Genomic DNA, 19,624 nt, shown 5'->3' on the forward strand with positions numbered 1-19,624 from the left:
AGTTTAGAGCAGAAGCAGAGCAGGTAAAAACTATTGCTAGACTAAACCAGCAACAATGGCTAAGGACACCGACTGGAACTGCAGGTTGGACTAGACAATACTGCAGAGTGGGACTAAATCAGCTGGGCCGGTTTATAAAACAGATATTGGGAGATAATGAAAATTCTGGCATAGAGCTGAAAATCACTTTCTTTTGGAGTGGGGAAAAACTGAACACTGTGGACAAAATGCCCTCTTCCCAGCTGTAACCATGTCTGACAGAAACATAATTCAACTAGAGAGAGGTGCAAGATGTTTCCATGGGGTTGTGATAAGAAACTTGAAGGTCAACCAAAGCACACATCACGCTACTCGTCTCCTGGTGATGTAATTCTCAGATAGCTGGTTGAAAAGAAACTGGCAGAAGCTGCTGGTAGTGAACCCCAGATGTCCCAGGCATTCCCTGCTGCAGGGCAGAAAGGGTTGAGAGGACTGAGGAGGAAGAGCAGGTGGTGAAGAGCTCCTCCCTCAGCCTGAGGCTTAGGACACTGCTGTGCTAGGGCTCCTGACCTGCACAGCAGCCATCCAACACAGCAAAGTCTGGCTATTCTAAATATTTGCTGATTTATTTTAGGAACTCTTCAAACAAGCAGTTTTCCCAGCCTTCTAGAGGTCTTGTGAAGTACCCTGGCTAACAAAACCCACACCATGTACAGTATTTCAGTGCAAAGCAGAGCATCCTGCTCCAACTGGGAGAATGCTCCCCAGCTTTCATTCTGGTTTGGTCTTTTTTTTTTTATTTATGTACTTTTATATCCATATTCCAAGGATCTTTTAAAGCACCTTTTTTTGTGTGAACTATCACCAGGGTCAGGAGGAAACCTCAGGACAGAAATAAACCTCCCAGCGGTGGGTGAGCTTCCCAAGAAAACCATTTCACCCAAATAAAATGCAGCTTCTCTACGGTTCCTCCAACGTGCCTCAGATTTGTGGTACCCTTGTGGAACAAGATGCACAGTCCCTGGAGCAGCTGGGACCACACCACGTGGTGTTGCTGGAGGGCAAATACAAAAGGGGCTGAAGAACTGCACTGACCATGAAGCCTCTGGGACAAAACCAGAGTGATAGCATTGGAGCAGGTCCTGAGAAGGGACCAGGGCTCTAGAGTGGAGAAGCCCAGGACATTAGTGACAAGTCACTTACAAACTGCCCCAGACTGGGAAAAGCTAACATGAAAACAAGAAACCAGAAGCAAAATTAAAGAATACTGGGTGAAACTGGAAGTGTAACCAGGCAACATCACAGAGAGCTGGTGCCTCTGAGATGCCAGCTGACCCAGAGGAAACAGGGACTGTGCATCTCCAGGGAGATCTGAGAGGAAGGCACCTAATGAATGAGAGGATTGATTTTTATTTGGAAATAAAAATTTGGAAGATTTGAAAAACATTATAATAAAGCACTTTCCAGGGGCAAAAATGAGAAAGGTTTGAACACAAAACCTGTTGAGCTGGATTCTTCTTTCCTCATTCTCTCCCTCTCTTCTTGATGGCCCTAGGAAGAGGCTCTCTATGGCTGAAAGAGTAAGGGATGCACAAGCAACTGCAGGTGGCAGCCTCAGGAGCACCAGATCCCTGCTCCTGCAGCCCACTCCAGCCTCCAGCCTCTTGCCAAAGAGGTACATAATGTCTTTTTGTCATTGAAAAAGGTATTCACAGAGGGACAGAATGACAAAGGCTGAAGGAGAGGGACAAGCAGGACTGGGGACAAGAGCTCATCAGCCCAGCCATGCTCCAGCAGCTGAAGCTTTGCTGTAGTGGTTTCAGCCAGCAACACAACGAGGCTCATTTTAGGCTCATTTTCTTTGCCACTGACTCTGGAGCACAGATGAAAGCTGCCTGACTCATCCAGGGCCTGGCAGCCCTGCTCATGCCAGCAGCGAGACACTCACATTGAAGGTGTCAGGACTGCATCTGCCAGGACCCAGGGGCTGATGGGAGCAAAATGCATAAAGAAGAAAAATGGAAGAAAACGGTGCCTCTGCCTGCAGATCTCAAGTTATTTTGGTGATATTTCAGCACTCGGGAATGATTTTCCTGCAGTGGTAAGAAATACTGCCAGGAAGTGCAGCAAAAAAGGTCGTGCTGGGGGGAGTCCTGGGGCATGGAAGCCATGCCCAGCACTGGTGCCACACACATCAAGCAGGAGGAAAGCTTCAAGGAATTGCTCCTTGTACAAAGGCATGATAGGCTACAAAAAGCTAGAGGAAGGAGCTGGGAACAGGATTTGAAGGCACACAATGGCAGCCGCACCTGTGCAGGCTGAGGGGAGCAGGATGAGTGCCCAGAGGTGCCTGGCTGGCCTGGCTAAGCCTGAGCTGTCATCAGCCAGAGGAAGCCTCCAGCATGGGAGAATGAGCAATGTTTGAGACCTGTAGAACAAAGAGGATTTGAATCTGTGTGTGGTCAATGTAGGTGCAAACAGGACTTGGCCCTTCCAGAAGTGGGGTAGGAATTTCCTGACTGAGTTGAGAATTTGCAGCAATGGTAGTGGAAAATTGGGGAGTGGTGGGGAGGGATGGAGGAGCAACTGGGACAGGTCCCTGCACTGATTTTCTCTGCATCTAATTAGCAGTACAGAACAGCCAACTTTTGGCTTGCAGCTTCCATAAAGCTGTTTCCTCCTGCTGAATGTCCTTCCAAGGATGCTTGGCCTGCTGCACTTGTGCTGCTCTTCGGGAAGCACAGGAGGGACAGCAGCCCGACCAAATAATCAGACACTGGCTTCACAATCCAGCTGTGAAGGGCAGCATTCCCAATGCCTGTCCCAGCACAGTGCCACACCACAGAGGTGTCGCTGAGATTACAGCCAAGACCTCAAATCACTAAACTGACACGTTTTCACAAAACATCATTCCCCTTCTCAGCTTTCTCTTACAGAAGAGCATTATGCTGAAGGAGAACACACAGTTGAAGGCAACAGTTCTGCTGTCAAGAGACCAGAGGCTTGAGAGAAACAGAGAGAGCAGGAGGGGAACAGCCTCAAACACGGATGGCCTGTAGGGCAGACTGAGATAGAGCAGAGCAGGGAGATTATTGTACAATCTTGGCTGCCCCAAAAGCAGCAGTCTGAGAAAGAAAAGTCTGAGGAGTGTGGGATGAATGAGTCACTACCAAGCTCAGCCCCATCTTGAAACCTCATCTCAAAGACCTGCACCATCCACGCTGGTGAATTGCTGCTGCTGCCTTGGAGACCTCACTGACTGTTTCACCCACAGGTGTTCCTTTGTCCAGTTTCATGTCTTATCCCCACTGGGACAAAGAGAACAGTCTCTTACCTCTACCATTTTAGAAATTATACTGTTGCCCAGACCCTCCTACCTTCCTTCCCCAGCAGGTCTAGCCACCCTTGCCCAAGAGAAGTGGGATCAGAGAAAAGAAGGTGGCACCAGCTCAGCCCACAACTTGGAACAGTTCACAATTTAGTCATTGTAAAACAATCGGGTTTTACTTCTTTTAAAGTGATACCCCAAGTCCAGCACCCTCCTGAGGCTCAGAACACCTCTCCTTCTCTGGGAAGGCAGCTCAACATGCTGTGCCACGTCATCTCCAGCCCTGTGCCTCAGGGACACAGCCCTGGTGCCTTCTGCCTCCCAGATGGGAGCTGTACCTCAGCACAGACCCTTGACACTGACAACATTCACCTACGATGCTGATAAGTCCTCACGCAAACAGTCTGGAACAAGAGAATCCCTGTGCCAGCAGACACTTCTCCTCCATGACACGAGCTAATCCATCAAAGTGCCCTTCTCCGCATGGCTGTACCCACTGCAGGCTCCAGACAGCAGCCACTCAGCTATGGACATGTGCCTTCCTCATACCCATGGTTACCAGGGGTAGAGTAGCAAAACTACAGGTACCCAGCTCACACACCCTAGGTTTAAGAAGCTGGAGGTGCCCAGGCATTACTTCATTACACAAATGGTTTTCAACCCATCATCTGCAAACTACACCCATGAGCTCTACCAAAGGCAACTGAAAGAAAAGAGCCTTTAGCTACAGGTAACCTCTAGCTCCACTGGAGACTTTTAGGGATTAAAATCCAGGTTGAAACACCACTGCATGGTGATCCAAAACACTCAAGAGACCTAACCAGTGATCCTACTGCTGTGACAAAGTCAGTATTTACTGGAGAAGATCAAAGGATGAGGGTTACTCCAGTAACCTGACACACTAGAGCCAGGTTTCAATATTCTCAGCAGCTGGAGCTGGGGCTGAGACAAGTCTGCCTGGCCCCGTGAGACCAGCGGGGGCAAATGTCTCCAGATCAGATCAGGCAGTATTCCAAAGAAGACAGAGAGAGTTGGAAAAGACAGCAACAGAGACTCCTACATAGCTCACTTCTGCTCTTTCCTGGGAGCCATGAGTGCACTTATAGTTGATCTTACTGACAGAGTTAAAGATGAATGTCATCTGCCACCTGCAATGAGCAAGGGAAAGGACCGGAGAGAGAGAGAATGGGCGCTGCCCTCCTCCATGGACAAGTAGATCCTCAAAGATGCCCATTGAGCAGCCCTGCTGTGGCAAGATAGAATACTCTGTACTGTTCAGCTGGGAGAGGAGGCTGAGTATTGTTTCTGGGTTTAAGGTGAGTTTCTGGGTAGCATAAAGTAGAAAATAGACAGTCCAAAAAACTGCTACACTTTCCATCTCTAGAACAGGTTAAGCACAAAGCAGACATACATCAGCAAGAGCACAACACTTCCTAGAAGACATCCACTCCATTCCAGTTCCTCCTCGTGAGGCCACACCGTGGCACATGCTGACTTAAAGAGCTAATTTTCAGTCTCTACTTTAGTTCACAGAAGACACCAAGAAGCTGTGAGATGTCAAGGTGTGTCTCCCACCAGCCTAGGCTGTACCTGAACCAGTGACCCAGAGGTGAAAGGCCCATGCCCCATCATCAGTCTCCAGAGATGTGATCCCCTCAGAACAGCAGGTTCCTGACAGACATTTTCAAAAGGGCACAGCAATTATGAGAACATCACAAATCACTTGAAAACATGCCCATTATACACTGTATTTTAAGCAAACAGTAGCCTTTACACCAGAAATAAATAGAACAGAGCAGTAGATGGGTGCTAGATGGAAGAACCCTAATTCTCCATCACACAGCATCCCAATGGACTAAAGTACAAATGTAAGGATGGGCATCACCTACTTTAACTGCCATAATTTGCCCACTTGGTTTGTGGACCATTTTGTTGACAGAACCATAAGCGCCTCGTCCAATTTCTCCAAGGTCTTTCAAGTCCTCTGCTGTAAAATCCCAATGTTGTTCAGGGGAAATCTTCAATTTTCCTGATGATTCAATGCTGTGTGTTCTCAGTCTCTCTCTGTCAAAAATATTTCCACATTTTAAATATTCCGTAAATGTCTCTTTTCAGCACTTGTTTAAACATTAGAAGAGGGGTTCACAAAGCTACAGCAACAATCTGACTCCACGAAGGATTTTGGTCGGGGTGAGGGGTATGGGAGTGAGGGGAAAATGTTAAATCAAAAATGACATACACTTGCCCACAGCTTCAATTAAGGATAAGTTTCTCCAGCTGTGGCATAAAATTCAATGTGTCTCATAGAGTCATTCTAAGCACTCATTTACACAAAATGCATCAGGCTGAGAGCAGGATCTGGGAACATGCAGCACCAAGAGCCTGAAGAGCAATCCCAGCCCCATCTCCCCAAAGCTCCTGCTGCTCTACCACCACATCCCGGCACCTGTCTCCCTTCCAGCTGGGATTCTATCGAACACAGGCAAAGTTCTTCTGGGTGACCCAGGGAGACTTCAGAAAAAGTTTGCCCTTAATGCAAAATGGCAATTAAAAAAGATAACTCAAAAAACCTCCAAACCCAATACATTCAGGTAATCATTTAATTTATTCAAAACCAAATAGAGAGCCAATAATTTATAAAAAGCAAGACAAGTTCTTTGTGACATATGAAAACAAAAACTGCCTGTTCAAGTGTGTCTTTACCAAACACCAACTTTCTCAGGCAAACCCTGTTCGTACTGAAGCCACCAGAATTTGCCTAGGTAAGGAGCAGACCAATGTCCAAAATGTGTGAACAGAGGAGGTCAGAGATTGTTTGAAGGTGCTCCTAGTGGCTTGTTTAAATGCATCAATGCTATCACTGAATTAGGAGGAAATGCACAAGTGTTTGCAACACTTTTCATCTTAAAATGCTATGCAAAATTTCAGGTTTTCATTAATTAATTAGCTGAGTCACATTTCTTGGGTCATAAAGTAAGCCAAAGCCCCACATTTCCCACTTTCAAGATGCATCAAGAGCATTGCAGAGAGTTCCCACTGCAGGGCACACGGATCTCACAGGGACCGTAAAGCATACGGGTACTTGTGCCTGCCCTGTGTACAGGGTAGATCTGTCAAACTCATCTCTCAGACTCTGATCACTTCTCTTGGGCATTTGATCCAGCCCCTTGCCTGGCCAGGGTCCAGCCCCACAAGCAGAATACACATGATGGATCCAACCAAACATATGGAGCTTATCGAGTTTATCAGCCAAGGAATAACCAGGTCATGGCTGATTCCACAAATCCCATGTTGGCCACCAGCGGCTGCAAACACCACCCAGCTGGGTGTCATGGGGGACCCCAGTGACCTCCACTGGGTTTGGTTTGGATGCTGGGCTTTGCAAGGGCAAAAGGCCAACTGACTGGTTCAAATGTCTTCATGTGCTGCCCTCCAGCCTTTCCTGTGCTGCTCTGGGTTAGTGCTGCCCGGGTCTGAAGCAGCTGCATTTCCAGAACCCTTTGACACATTGACAAGCCATGGGGAGCAGCTCCTCTCCCCACTTCTGGGCTGTGTCTGCCCTGCTGTTTCTTGCTCTCTAACCTGCCCAGCTCAAGATTTTCAATCTGCTGCTCTCTACAGTGTCCCTACACTGCACTTAGGAAAAATTCAGGAAACCTCCTAAGGGTGCTACAACACAGCACAGGGGGGATGAACACACCTATCTCAGAGCTCCTGTGCATAATAAACACTGCATTGAATGGGGTTCTCTGTGGAAGTTGCTTACTAGAAAGCAAGGAATGAAAATAAGGCAGTAAAATGTCAAAAAGAACAGAGGAAAAAAGAAAAGAAAAAAAATGAAAAGAAACATGACCTCCACACGTGCCAAGTGTCTCACAGGCAGCTTCTGAACAGGTTACTGTCTAACTGCTCCACCATCCTGTTTTGTCAGTGCCATAAAAAGTTTTTGTTTTGAGGGAGGAAGGGAGGTGAGAAGCACCAGTCGAAGAGGCACTGGTGAACGGGCATTTCCTGCCTCACCTCCAGCCAGCTGGTGGGCACGAAGGAGCACAACCACCGAGAGCTAAGCCCTCTTCAAAAAGAGGAAAAACAGCAGAGAGGTGACATTTAACAGAGTTGAGTTTTGATTTTCTGAGCAAACCCTTTCCAGATCTTCTTTGAAAACACTTCATACCAAAGCTCTCACGGAGTTAAGAAATTTAAACATTGATGTAGTTTATTCAAATAAAGCAATTAAATCCTTCTCCATTCTTCCCTCTGTTTTTCTGCCCAGGAAACTTTGCTTTTCTGATGCTCCATCAGAAGAGAAAGCAATTTAGAATTCATTAATTCCATCACACAAGCAGCCTGTGTGTCCCCAGCTGTGTGTGAAAGCTGAGCTGTGTCACTGTTGGGCAGCTGAGGGATGTGGCTCAAGCTGCCGGGAAGAAGGTGGGAGCTGGAAATAACCCCCTGCTGGGGCTGCACCAAGGGCTCTGCAGCTCTCCAGGGGTTTGGATCCAGCTGTACCGTCACCATCCACCCCCAAACCCTCCCATCTCGGAGTTTGGCTTCATTTCCATTACATATTTATGATGCCATCTGCCCTGTCTCGCAACCACAGCTCCTGCTAAGCTTTTCTCAAATACCCAGGGAAATGGTCAAATAAGCAAATGACAAGTTTGACAGAGTGACAGACACTTGAATAGAGATTTTGCTCATTTAGCTCATTTGCCACATGTAAGCAGGAATCATAAATGGAATGCAATGACTGCCTTTAATGTCAAAAAACTACACTTGATATCAAGAATTTTTCAGTGTAAATCAAAATCCGAATGGATTTCCATGACAAGAAAGCAGCTCAAAAATGCAAATCTAGAACACAGACTCTGCACTGATCTAAATTGGGAGTTTTCTGATGTAAATCTGAGGCAATAAAAACAACTAAATCACCAGTGCAGAACATCTATTCCTAAGTTTGCACTGCTGCAGATGGATGAGGACATAAATCCACAGAGTGGACATGCCTCCAGACACAGAAAAGCTGCCTAAGCCCTGCACTACATTCTGGTGCTCTGGATACTACAGCAGCCTGCTTCAGAGAATAGCGGGGCAACCACACAGTGTCTAGTGAAGGCAAAAAGTAGTTAGTGCCAGTCTGTGATTAAGTGCACATCAGAGTTTGCACAGATGGGAGCAGACATGTGCTTCCTCTTACCATTTCATTTTTCAGCTGTGCAATCCGACCTTCTCTCTTCTCTAAGGCTGGGAATGTTGAGCAAAATTGGATATATATTCTCTAAATGCTCAGGACGTGTAAGATGAACTTGTGGGGCTTCATATATGATTTTAAAAAATAATATAAATAGTTAAAGTGGGCTAGATACTCCTCAAACAGTTAAAAGTAGCATTTCCAAACGCATCTTAGTGACTACAGCTCCTGATGACTTGTCCAGGACTCCTCTTCTTGGTTTTGAAAATTTTTAAAAGGCAAGAAGAAAAAAAAGGAGCTGAGGAGGTGGTTGTGCTCCCTGCACTTGAAAGGCACCAATATGTCAGTCTCACTGCAGATAGTTACTATGCTTGTCACAGCAGTTACTCTAGGGATTAGGAGCACCAAGCAGGACAACAACTCCTCCAAACAGTTGCCCTTTGTCAGAGCTGACTCTGTGGGCCCAGCCTGGCAGGAGACGGGCTCTGGCACCAGACACGGCTGCCAGGCTGGGACGGGGCACCAGGCTGAGAGCTGAGAGCTGAACCTGCACAGGAAGACCCACCAGGGCTAGAGACCCCCACAACCCCCTGGGGACACCCACAGACACCTTGGGAAGCTCCCAGACAGGCTGTGTTAGCACCCTGAGCCCTGCTGTTAACACCCAACTGCAGGGAGGCCAAAACTTTTAAAAACAAGTACTTCCTTGAGCATGAAAAAGAAGGACCATTGGGAGAAGCAGAGAAAAGTTGGTGGGTTGTTTCAAACTAAACTGGAAGTCATCAGACATGAAGCAAGGTCAGAAAGCTGCTGTACGTAGCTACATATATCCTCTTTTCTTCACTTTGTTGAGAGCTCTGCAGGACTCAAAGCAGCCCAAAAGTTGTAACATATTCAATGTTACAGCTGACATGAATAAAATCTGCAGAAGCAAAAAGATCCAAGCAAACCGCTGTGCCTCCCAAGCCAGCCTGCTGCTGGATTCTGCTCCGAAGTCTCTCATTAAAGCTCCTACTTACACTACAGTTAATGAGAATATATTCTACTTCTCTATAGGTTTGGTAAAAAAGCTGCTCGACACAATGGCATTTTAAAAACAGATTTGTGGTCCATCAGCCAAAGCTGAAGTGTAAATCCTAACAAAAAAGCTTCCAGGCAAACCGCAGGGTGTGAACGATACTGCACACTGTCCAAAACTTCAGACTACAAACATGCCTTAGGACTGGGGCTGAGAGTCCCTACCAAGACTTTCCAACAACCTGGAGAAGTCCTGGAGAACTGTGATGCTTCTATCTCAATGTCTGTGTCACTTCTAACACAGTTTTCAGATCCTGCAGGCTATTGCTAACACAGTATCAAACCTAGTTTAACTTTCACTGGAGAAAGTCTCCAGAAGAAATGTTTTTCTTTTTTTTTTCTGAGGGCTGGAAATGTTGGTGCTCTCACAAATCTCTTAGATTCTCAAGAAAAGAAATTTTTGCTTCTGATAAGCAAAGAGCATCCTTGCAAGAGGGACCAATTTGGGTTTGCTTTGATCCGTGTAAGCTATCCCGAGGCTTTGCTATATTCAACAGTAGATTCTTAGACATAAAGAAGAGATACAGAAAATGTGGCAAAGGAAGAAAATAGTTTTCCACTTCTGACTTACTCAGACTAAAGCAAAGCAAACTTGCTCCCTTTCCTTGTGACCAAGAGGTTGAAATTCTCCCTAGCACTGCCCTTGCTTTTTATGCTAAAATAAAGACAATAACAAGATGTGGAAGTTGCACAGCCCTTCCACAGCCCCCGTGTCTCAGCCCAGCACATGTTCAAGGCTGCAAAGAATCTCCCTGACTTCAACGGAGCTTGGCTGAGGCTATAAAATGTCAACATTTTGTATTAAGCTCCCCTAGTAAAGTACTGAGTTACAAAGAATTTTGAATAACCTTGCTCTTGACATGGAGGAGACCTCTCCTCTCATCGTGGTGGACCCTGCGCTGAATTTCACTGGGCACATTGATCCCAAACTCACTCTGCAGTGCTGGCTCGTGGCCGAGGCAGCACAGTCACTGTGCCACGGCCAGGAGCTCACGGTTTACACCGCATTCGAGAATTTCAGGATAATACTGGAAAATCCTGAGCTAATTAATTAAACAACCCTTCTGAAACGCTGACTCTCTTTCTGAACCATTCCCTCTCCTGGGCCATGGGCAGCTCCTTGAGAGAGAACAACAAACAGAAGCATGAGCACAGCCATAAGAACCAACAAAAGGACTCGAACACACTATAAATAGTTTGCAAAATGATACTGAGATGCAAAATCATTATTATTACACAGCAATCACCTAACAGAATGACACTATTTCTGAGACAATTCCATGACTTTAGGAGATGCCATTTTTGAAGCATGGAAAGATTTGACAATGGCTAACAGACAGGGAAGCTTACTGTAGCCTGCTGGACAGTTTCTGGATGAGGTCCGCTTCTCTCCTTTTGAAACTGAACGGGACAATGTGATTACTACCCAGGGTTGCTTGTGTGTCACTTCAGCCAGGAAAAGTTGTGGAAATGACAGGAAAACATGGTGCTGTTATCACATGACACAATAACATACAACACAATATTCAGCTTGCCACTGCTCTCCGAGCACTTGGCATCACAAAATAATGAGTTGTACCAGTTTTCTTCCAATGTTCACCTAAGCAACCTCCCCTTCTACGGAGCAAAGCAGTACCTGATGATTTGAACTCATTTTAACATATTAAGTCATAAGCAATTTGTTTCTTTACAGGAATGGCAATTATCGTTTCCAATTGTATTATTACTGTGATTAGAAACATGCATTAGCTTATTAGCCAAATACCTGTATGTTAGTGACATGCTGCTTCCTCAAGGCACATTGACCACCTCTGCTCTGCATTTCTTGAACTCTCTAAAGCAGAACTTGCTAACAATTATTTTTCTTAAAAAAAAAAAAGGGGGGGGGAGGGAAATCGAGCTTCCATCCTGAATCCACCAATCTAGGACTGGTGGTCTCTCCCAGGAGGGCTTGCCATTCATCAGATCCCCTCTCCCAAATAAGTCTGGATGACTTGAACAACTACATCCTTACTTATTCCCACCGGAGCCCAACAACTGACAAGGTTAATCACCATTCTGCACTACGGGACTCCTCTAGGAACAATAACTGGGTTTTGGATCTCTTAGTCCCTCAAGCTCTGGAAATCTTTCCCAACATGAGGACCTATTACCTCAGAGCACTTCAAGGAGCTCAGGAGAGATGGGTTTCTGCTAAGCCCTGTGTGCAGAGCAAGCCCTGGAGCATTTGTACCAATGACCACTGACCACTGCAGCCGTGGACAGTCAGTCACAGTAAACCAGGGGCTACACTCAGTTCCTGGTGGGAACCACCTGAGAGGGGCAGATTCCAAGCACTGCTAATTCAACTACAAGAAATAGTTTGGCTTCAAACCCTCTTAACAAGTGATTTTTCTAATATAAACTTCCATAGGTCACAAAATTCCAATCCTAGTCAGGGAAAATCCAACATTTCCTTTGGGATTTATTTTCTACTTGGAATTTAAAAAAAAAACACAGCCCAACAAAATCCCACAAACTTTGGGTTGTGTCACAGCCCGAAATAACCTGAAATTCAGAGCCAAGAATGGACCTGGTCACGTGTTTCTTTCTGTGGCAGACAAGGACAGATGGGAGACACAGAAACCACCTGACTGCAAGACGGAGATCACTTTTTCAGAGACACTGCCATCTTCAACATGGTGACCGAAAGAGAGTTCATGAAAAGACCAAGTAGACCAAATTTGCGTTGTATTTTTAAAGTGTCCCTTCTCTAAGACATAAGACTCATGCAGGCCAGAGAAAGCAGTTCTCTAGGGAAGGGTCCCAGGCTCCAGTAGCGTGGTGAGATTTTCCATGTTGGTCTCCTCTGAGATAGCTGGGTAGGACACAGTGCTCTCCATCGACCCTCCAGAGCGAGAGGTGCTTTGTTGTAAGCTCTGTGAGGATGTTTACAGAAAACTAAGGGTGCTGAGAGGAGTTAGGCCAATGTTCTCAGGGAAGCTTCTTTCTCATCTTTCACTGGTGTGAAAGAACATCAGAGAGAAGACAACCCAAGCTCCATTATAGCAAAGCCCTCGTGGCTCCTCAGAGAGGAGAACCACCTTTACACTGCTGGAGCAAGAGATACCAGGAACAACCAATCAGTTGTGCCGAGCACGAAGGACCGATTGCTCCTCTGTATTTATTCCAAGCTTATCTTAGAAAGGAGGGAATTAAAACAGGCTCAACAAAGAAGACTGTTCAAGGTCATCATAATCCAATGTAGACCGGCTTGGCCATTTAGGTTTAGGTTAGATAACTGGAAAATTACCTTCTTCCCCCAGAGGGTGCTTGGGCACTGAACAGGCTCCCCAGGGCAGTGGGCACAGCACCAAGGCTGACAGAGCTCCAGGAGTGTTTGGACAACACTATCAGGGACATGGTGGGATTGTTGGGGTGCCCTGTGCAGAGCCAGGAGTGGGACTGGATGATCCTGATAGGTCCCTTCCAACTCTGTATATTCTATGATTCTCAGCTCTTTCTTTACTGAGGTCTCCCAAAATGGATGTTCTTGCCTCATATCATGAAGGTCTCTCCAAGAATCTCAAGGATGATGTCTATGGTTTTCACAGACAGAATACACCACAAACCCAGATAATTTAAGTCCTTTTCAGAAGTCTGTTCCTCAAACAAGTAGAATAGCAAAACCAATTCAGTCTTGCAGGCCAAGTCCTGTGTCCATCACATTCCATCCAGGCCACCACAATGTCCTTTCCATGAGCACTCTGTAGAGCAGCTGATTTTCCTGGGTGCATCCTGTCCACTCAGGCCAGATGTCCTCCATAGCACATGCTGAAAGTCGCTCATTTGTCCAAAGGATGAGAACAGAAGTTGTCAACAATGACCTGTGGGGTCAAAGCAGTCTCTGAGTCTGTAGACTATCCTCTCTTTATTTTCCATTCCTCACCGTGTACAGAAGACAAAAGCAGTGACTGATTCCTTCAGTTTGAACCCAAAAAGCAGAAGAGTTGGCTCACTTCTCCATAGCCAGGGAAAACACAAGATATTTTACTATGAGCTGGTGATTAAAGTCCAAAGAGATAAAGGAAGTGCTTCTGCTCTGATGAAACGCAGTGAGGTCCCAAATACAAGTAGAGTAGCAACGGGCAGTTTATTCCTAGAGCTGGCAATGGCAGCCGTTTGTTGAGGTTTCCTGCAGGAATGTGGTTTGCAAGGTTCACATCCGGACCCAGAGGGTTCAAGTCCAATCACAGATATGAATTGTGGTGGTCCATACATAAAATCCTTTCTGATATTCTGTATGCCACATAATCAAAAAAAAAAAGTCTGTGCCTGACACAGATTAACTGGAGTCCAACAGTCACAGTGACAGCCCTTCAGGGTCAGAACTCAGCTCCACCACCTGCACAACACAGCAGAGACACACAGGTACCAAGCTCAGCCCCACGCTTAAGCCATGTCCTACTTTGCTACTTATAAATAATTACTGAACAATACATTTATCCAAAAAAAGGGTAGAGACCAAACCTCTGTGTGCACACAGATACATTTATACACATATATTCAGAGATGTTAAATATAATTATCTGCTTCATCCCATTTTCTTCTCCAAACACCAGCAGGTTTTGCGTATGAAGTCAGTAGTTCCTGAATTTGTCCAAGGAGGAGGAGGAAACACTGGGATATGGGCTCTCTTCAGCCTCAGGGCTTCATCCATGTCCCAGGACACCAGTCCCTAAGACACACAGGATAGGAGGGTAGGACATCTATTGCTCCATTGATCTTGGATTGAAAAAAAAGCTCAGAAAGCAGATTTATGGGGTAGAAGAAGAAAAACTACAGACCAGCAAGAGGGCAGTCCATGCTCTCAGATGGTTTATAAAGATGAGCAACAGCATCTCTGCTTCCTGGATACATTTTAGTGGCAATCAGTTCTGTCTGATGGGTTTTCAGAGCTTGGTTTACGAACTGGTAAGCTCAGACACAGGGATGCTCAGTGTTCCCTCTTAGGCAGGACAGTTCAAAGGATCCCTGGGGCACCCAGAGACCCTGGGGCACCCTGGGATGCAGGAGGAAACACAGGAGGTGCCATGAGATCATTTTGATCAAAAAGCTCAAGTCCCAAAAGCTCATGGTAGGAGGGAGGAAGGGAGAAATTTTGGCAACTTCCAGTTGCCAAATGGAATTCTGGATTCTCACCTGTACTTCTTAATCATGAAAACGTACTGGTGAATGTAGACAATCAGACCATTTTAAAGGCTCAGAGATGGCAACACATCTCACCTTCTCCATGAAGTACGAAATGCAAGTTTTAGAATAGCTTACAGAATTTACCAAATAAAATGGTAAAGGACAGATAAATGGGTCTTACAATACTCTGAAAATACATCAACAGATTCAGATGTTATTGAAAAGTCCAAAATGAATGGAGCTGTGGTCTTCCACTTTCTCACCAACCCTCCAGAGAAGCCTGGGGTATTTTGGTGTCCTGAATGCCTCGAAAGTCTCCCCAGACCAAGACTTACAACCAGTTTGCATCTGAGCATGTACATAGCTGTCCTTGCTAGAGGATGCAGCACCTCAAAAGAAAAGAAAGGAAAGGAAAGAGAGAAAATTTTGCTCCTGTTACACAACAGTATGAAGGGAAGAGAAGAGCTGATACCAGCTCTGAAACTATTCGAGCTACTTTCCCTGCTCCCAGACAAGCACTGCAGCAGTTACACCATGGGGGGAGTGACACAGCTGTGCCAGGCCCAGGCACTTCCTCCAGTGTGTGAGGAGGAGCTGCAGCTCAGGAGTGCCCGAGGTCTGCTCACAGGACCAGGACAGCTCTGCTCCTGCCACACCCAGAGCTCCCCTGAAACCGTCGGGACACAACCCACGGAATTACATAAACATAAAATTCTTAAACCACACCAAACCCTCCTCAGCCCAAATCCCTGAACTGCTTTCAAACAAAGGCAGCATCATCCCCCATCTCAGACACAGCAAGGCCACTGGGGGAAGTTCCAACTCTCCATGGTCAGGATGACAGACTTTCCTAAGTCATCTTCCTCAGCAGAGCACAGAACGTATTATCAAAGCACTGACCTCGCATTCAGGTTTATAAACCTGGGCTTTTGGAACCAAACTGACTAACCAAGAAAAATGGTCAACCCCTGGCTCTCCTCCAGGCTCTGGAGCATGACAGGTATCCCCAAAGCAGTAACTTAGTCCTGCACAGGTTGCAGACACCAGGCTTTTGCCAGGAGCATGGATGGAGTCAAGGATGGTTCCTCTTATGTCTCTCAGGGAAGGATCTGGCCGACCACGGGTCACCCATGGAGCCACATTACCAGATAAAGGGGAGGCAACACAGTTCACCAAAAGCCAGGCATGGCAAGGAAAGTTTATAGGACATTTCTAACCAAGGGAGACATCCCCAGCTTTGCTCTTCTGTCCAGCCTCTCTGTCCCATCAGGCAGCCAGATTTCATGGTGAATGAAGTCAAGTTCAGTTTGAAAATTAACATTTCCACTTCATTGCTCTATGTTTCCCATTTTCACCAATCCAGAATGCTTCACCTCCCTTCACATCACTCAACTCAGTAGAAAAATCTAGTAGTCAACTCAAAATCGCTGCTCTTCAGGGACTCACCCCAGACACCACCTTAGTGTCTCTGGAAGAGGAAGACTGGAGACAACACTGCTAAAACTACCTTCACAGGTAACACAGCTCTGCCACTACCCCGTCCCACCTTCCCTTGCCCAACGTGCCCCGAGGAAGCAGTACCAAGACCAGTCACCACGCCCTGAATAGGGAGGTGCAGCAGGGCCGTGCTTGGTGTGTCACACACCCATGTCCCAGTGCAGTGGCCAAGGACAGCTTGGCCCACAGGGATGGGGGGCCCCGGGTGGCTCTGGGCAGGTGCAGAAGCCTCCAGCCTATCCCACCCTGGATAACCCCCCTGCCACCACAGCTCCCAGCTGCTGTCCCTGCCTGGGCAGGCCAGGCCAGGTCTCAGTGCTTTGGAAGGTGACTGACTGGAAGGTGACTGAAGGGAGGGTCAAGGCTGAGAGGTCCCAATGCAGCTCCCAAACAAGCAGCTCTGCTCTGTGTGTGCAGTGAGAACCACGACAGCAGTTCTCAACGTGCCAGCGGTGGGACAGGTCACACAGACCACCAGACATCCCTGTTAACTCCCTGCCCTGTCACAAACTGCTGGCCTAACCTTCACCTCTTCCAAATGACAGCATGTCCCAGCTTCCCAGCTGCAGAATGGGGAACAGAGATTTGTGCAACCATTTAGGATTACAAAGCTAAATCATTCAGCATGGGTGAAGCACTCGGAACCCATGGGAGTCAGGTCATACATAACATCAGGCTGGATTTGATTTAGACACCCAAGGGTACGTGATTAGATTCCAGAAGTTCTGGGGAGCCCAGGTCCCAGCAGTGTGGCAGGAAGGCAGGTGCTCAGCACCCTTGAAAAATCCATGTGAATTAGCTGAATGGAGACACATGAGGTCCAAATTTTGGTTCCAGATATGGAAGGTCTAAAGCCAGAAGCAGAGCACCGAGATATCAAACCCTCACAAAAGAAAAGAACAGTCCTACCAGGGCAGTGAAGCTCTAAAGGATGTGGAAGCTGATAGAGAAATTTATTTTGGAAGCAGCGGACAGCAAAAAGTTCCTCTGCAGAGAGGATATGCACCTAAGAAACACCAAAACTTACAAAGTTTAAAGAAAAAAAAAAAAAGACCTTAATGCAGCACATTGAAATCTCACACTGACTCTGGCAGCACCTTCTCTGATGAGGTGATCTCCTGGAAGCCTGAGATACGGAATTTGGGTATTTTACAGGCCACGTCACCTCTTTGTCCTCTAGGCATCAGAGATTACTGGCCAAACAAATTTGTAAACTTTTGGGGAAAAAAAAAAAAAAGAAAAAGGTAAAATACAAGGAAAAGTTCATAAATTTGTCAAAAATGCTCCTGAAAAAACCGCAGAAGAAACATTGTTCCAGTACTGAACCAACAGTGATGTTTGTATGAAAAATGAAAGCCTGGTTACCACAGGCTCCTTCAAACACTGAAATGTCTTTGCTAAGCCCTTGGAGGTTCCATTCTACTTGTGCTGACTTGAAAATACAGCTGATTACATTCAGAGACTGCAACTTTCAGTAAATGTGACAGATCAGTCACAGAAAAAAATCAAATTCTTGGTACTTTTGCCCCTGAATCCTGCCTCCAAGGCTTCCAGTCAGCACCCTCTGCCATGGGAAGGCAGCACGTGGCAGAGAGGTAACAGAAATCAGTGACAACAAAGATGTGAAATGACAGTGATAGAAATGGGGAAGAGACAGGAAATATTTACAGGAAAATTCACACTAGTAATTGTGAACATGCCAATTTAGGATATTCCACTTTGAGGTTTAGCATTCATTTACAAAAATGGTAGAAACTCTCTCAGGTTACTTTCTAAAGAACTCTGCCAGCTGCAGGCAGAGCAATAAACACACCAGAGAGGCTTTGGTACAGCCAGAAAAAAAACCTTTCCAGGATTAACAACAGTCCTTGAACTATCTAGAAAAAAGGAAGCAGCAGAGTCTGATGTGCAATTAGACCCCATTGGTTTTTGAGGAACCCAGCCCTGACGATTCACTAAAACATCCAACACATTCCTAAGGCAGCTCCCTGGAGAGTGTGTCACTCTCCCAGGTGTCACAAGGAGAAGGTCCACACAGGGCACCTCTGGAAGCTTTGGTCCCAGTGAATCCATGAAGACACTCACATGGTATAGGGAGGCTGTGGAGTTCAACTGGACACCGGACACTTCAAACACCAAGTCTGAACATTAGGAGAAGTTATTTCATTTTGTCACCTTTCCAGGGTCAACACTTTGGTGATCAGATTTTTGAGAGGTGGCACCTCTGACAGTCAAGAGACTTCCCAGGCAGCACACAGAACACTCCAATAGCAACATGCTGTGAACCAGATGCCAAACAACATTCTTTGTGCTTGGTCATTTCTTAGCAGGTGGGTCTAAATCCTCTAAGTCAACATCCAGCCATCACTGCACCAAAAAAAACAACACTTCCTAGAAAACCAAAAAACTCATCTACAGCCAACTGAACAACTTGGTTCCAGAGTGATGGGCAGCACAGCCCAGCCAGGCACCCTGCTGTGCACAGCCACAGTCACACCTCACCACGTCACTCCTCTGTCAGTGTGATCTGAACCTCCTTTCAGCAAAGGCCACCAGCTGTAAGCAGCTCTGTAAAGCTTCCACAGAGATAACAGAGTAATCTAATTTTGTTTGTGACCTAAATCCTACTTGGACACAGCACAGATGAGATAAAAGGTGGGATACTTTCCAGTCAGTATAATGGATTTGAATTCGAAGAGCTCACCCTAACCATGGCTTGTGTCCTCCAGCCTCTGCAACTTCTGCTGCAGGGAAAACAAAGTTAGCAATTGTTAATCTGGTCTAAGACAGAAATTCAGCCTGAACTCATGAGAGCCATGGGCTCACCTGGCAGGTTCTCCACAGCCTCGACTGCTCCTCAGCCTGCACAGCATGGCAATCACTCGCTGACTCTGACCAGGCACTGGGACATCAGCCATCAGTAGAACACTTACATCTTCTCTAGACTGCATACTTTCAAGTAGGAATTATATTCCTCAACTACTCTCTGTAATTCAGGCTCTACTCTGCCTTACTCTGTACATGTAAAATTCTGTTTAAAACTGTACCAGACACTCTATGCACTGGCAGGGTCCATGTCATACCTAGACAAAACCTCTTTGCACTTCCTGAGAGGAGTTGGTGGCAGCAGTCCCAGCTGAATCAAATGAGACACAATCTCCATCACATGCAGTCACAGAACCAGAATGGACCTCCCTTCCAAAACCCTTCCTCGATTCCTGCTGCTCCCTGCATCCTCCTGGGGCTTTGCCCACCTACCCCATAGGATCTGTACAGGAAAGCAACTCACAGCATCTTTTAGCTGGAATAAGGGATGTCTCAGCCCTCAACATCACCAGGAAGGGAGATTTCAGCGAGCCACAGCCCAAATTCTAGAACTA

General features: G+C 46.4%; 1 protein-coding gene across 1 annotated transcript in view; it reads right to left on the reverse strand.

The window, feature by feature from the left end:
- Window positions 1-11,372, reverse strand: part of MAP2K4 (mitogen-activated protein kinase kinase 4) — a 49,625-nt gene extending 38,253 nt beyond the window's left edge. The window contains exons 1-3 of the mRNA XM_027666475.1: window positions 11,341-11,372; window positions 10,926-11,021; window positions 5,197-5,371 (exon numbers count right to left, since the gene is read on the reverse strand). Coding sequence (XP_027522276.1) covers window positions 5,197-5,371; window positions 10,926-11,021; window positions 11,341-11,357 — 288 coding nt within the window. The 5' untranslated portion in view covers window positions 11,358-11,372. The remainder of the gene's footprint in view (window positions 1-5,196; window positions 5,372-10,925; window positions 11,022-11,340) is intronic.
- Window positions 11,373-19,624: the final 8,252 nt, after the last annotated feature.

The sequence above is a fragment of the Corapipo altera genome, unplaced genomic scaffold (genome assembly GCF_003945725.1).
Source record: "Corapipo altera isolate COAL_440 unplaced genomic scaffold, ASM394572v1 103, whole genome shotgun sequence".
NCBI classification, from domain to species: domain Eukaryota; kingdom Metazoa; phylum Chordata; class Aves; order Passeriformes; family Pipridae; genus Corapipo; species Corapipo altera.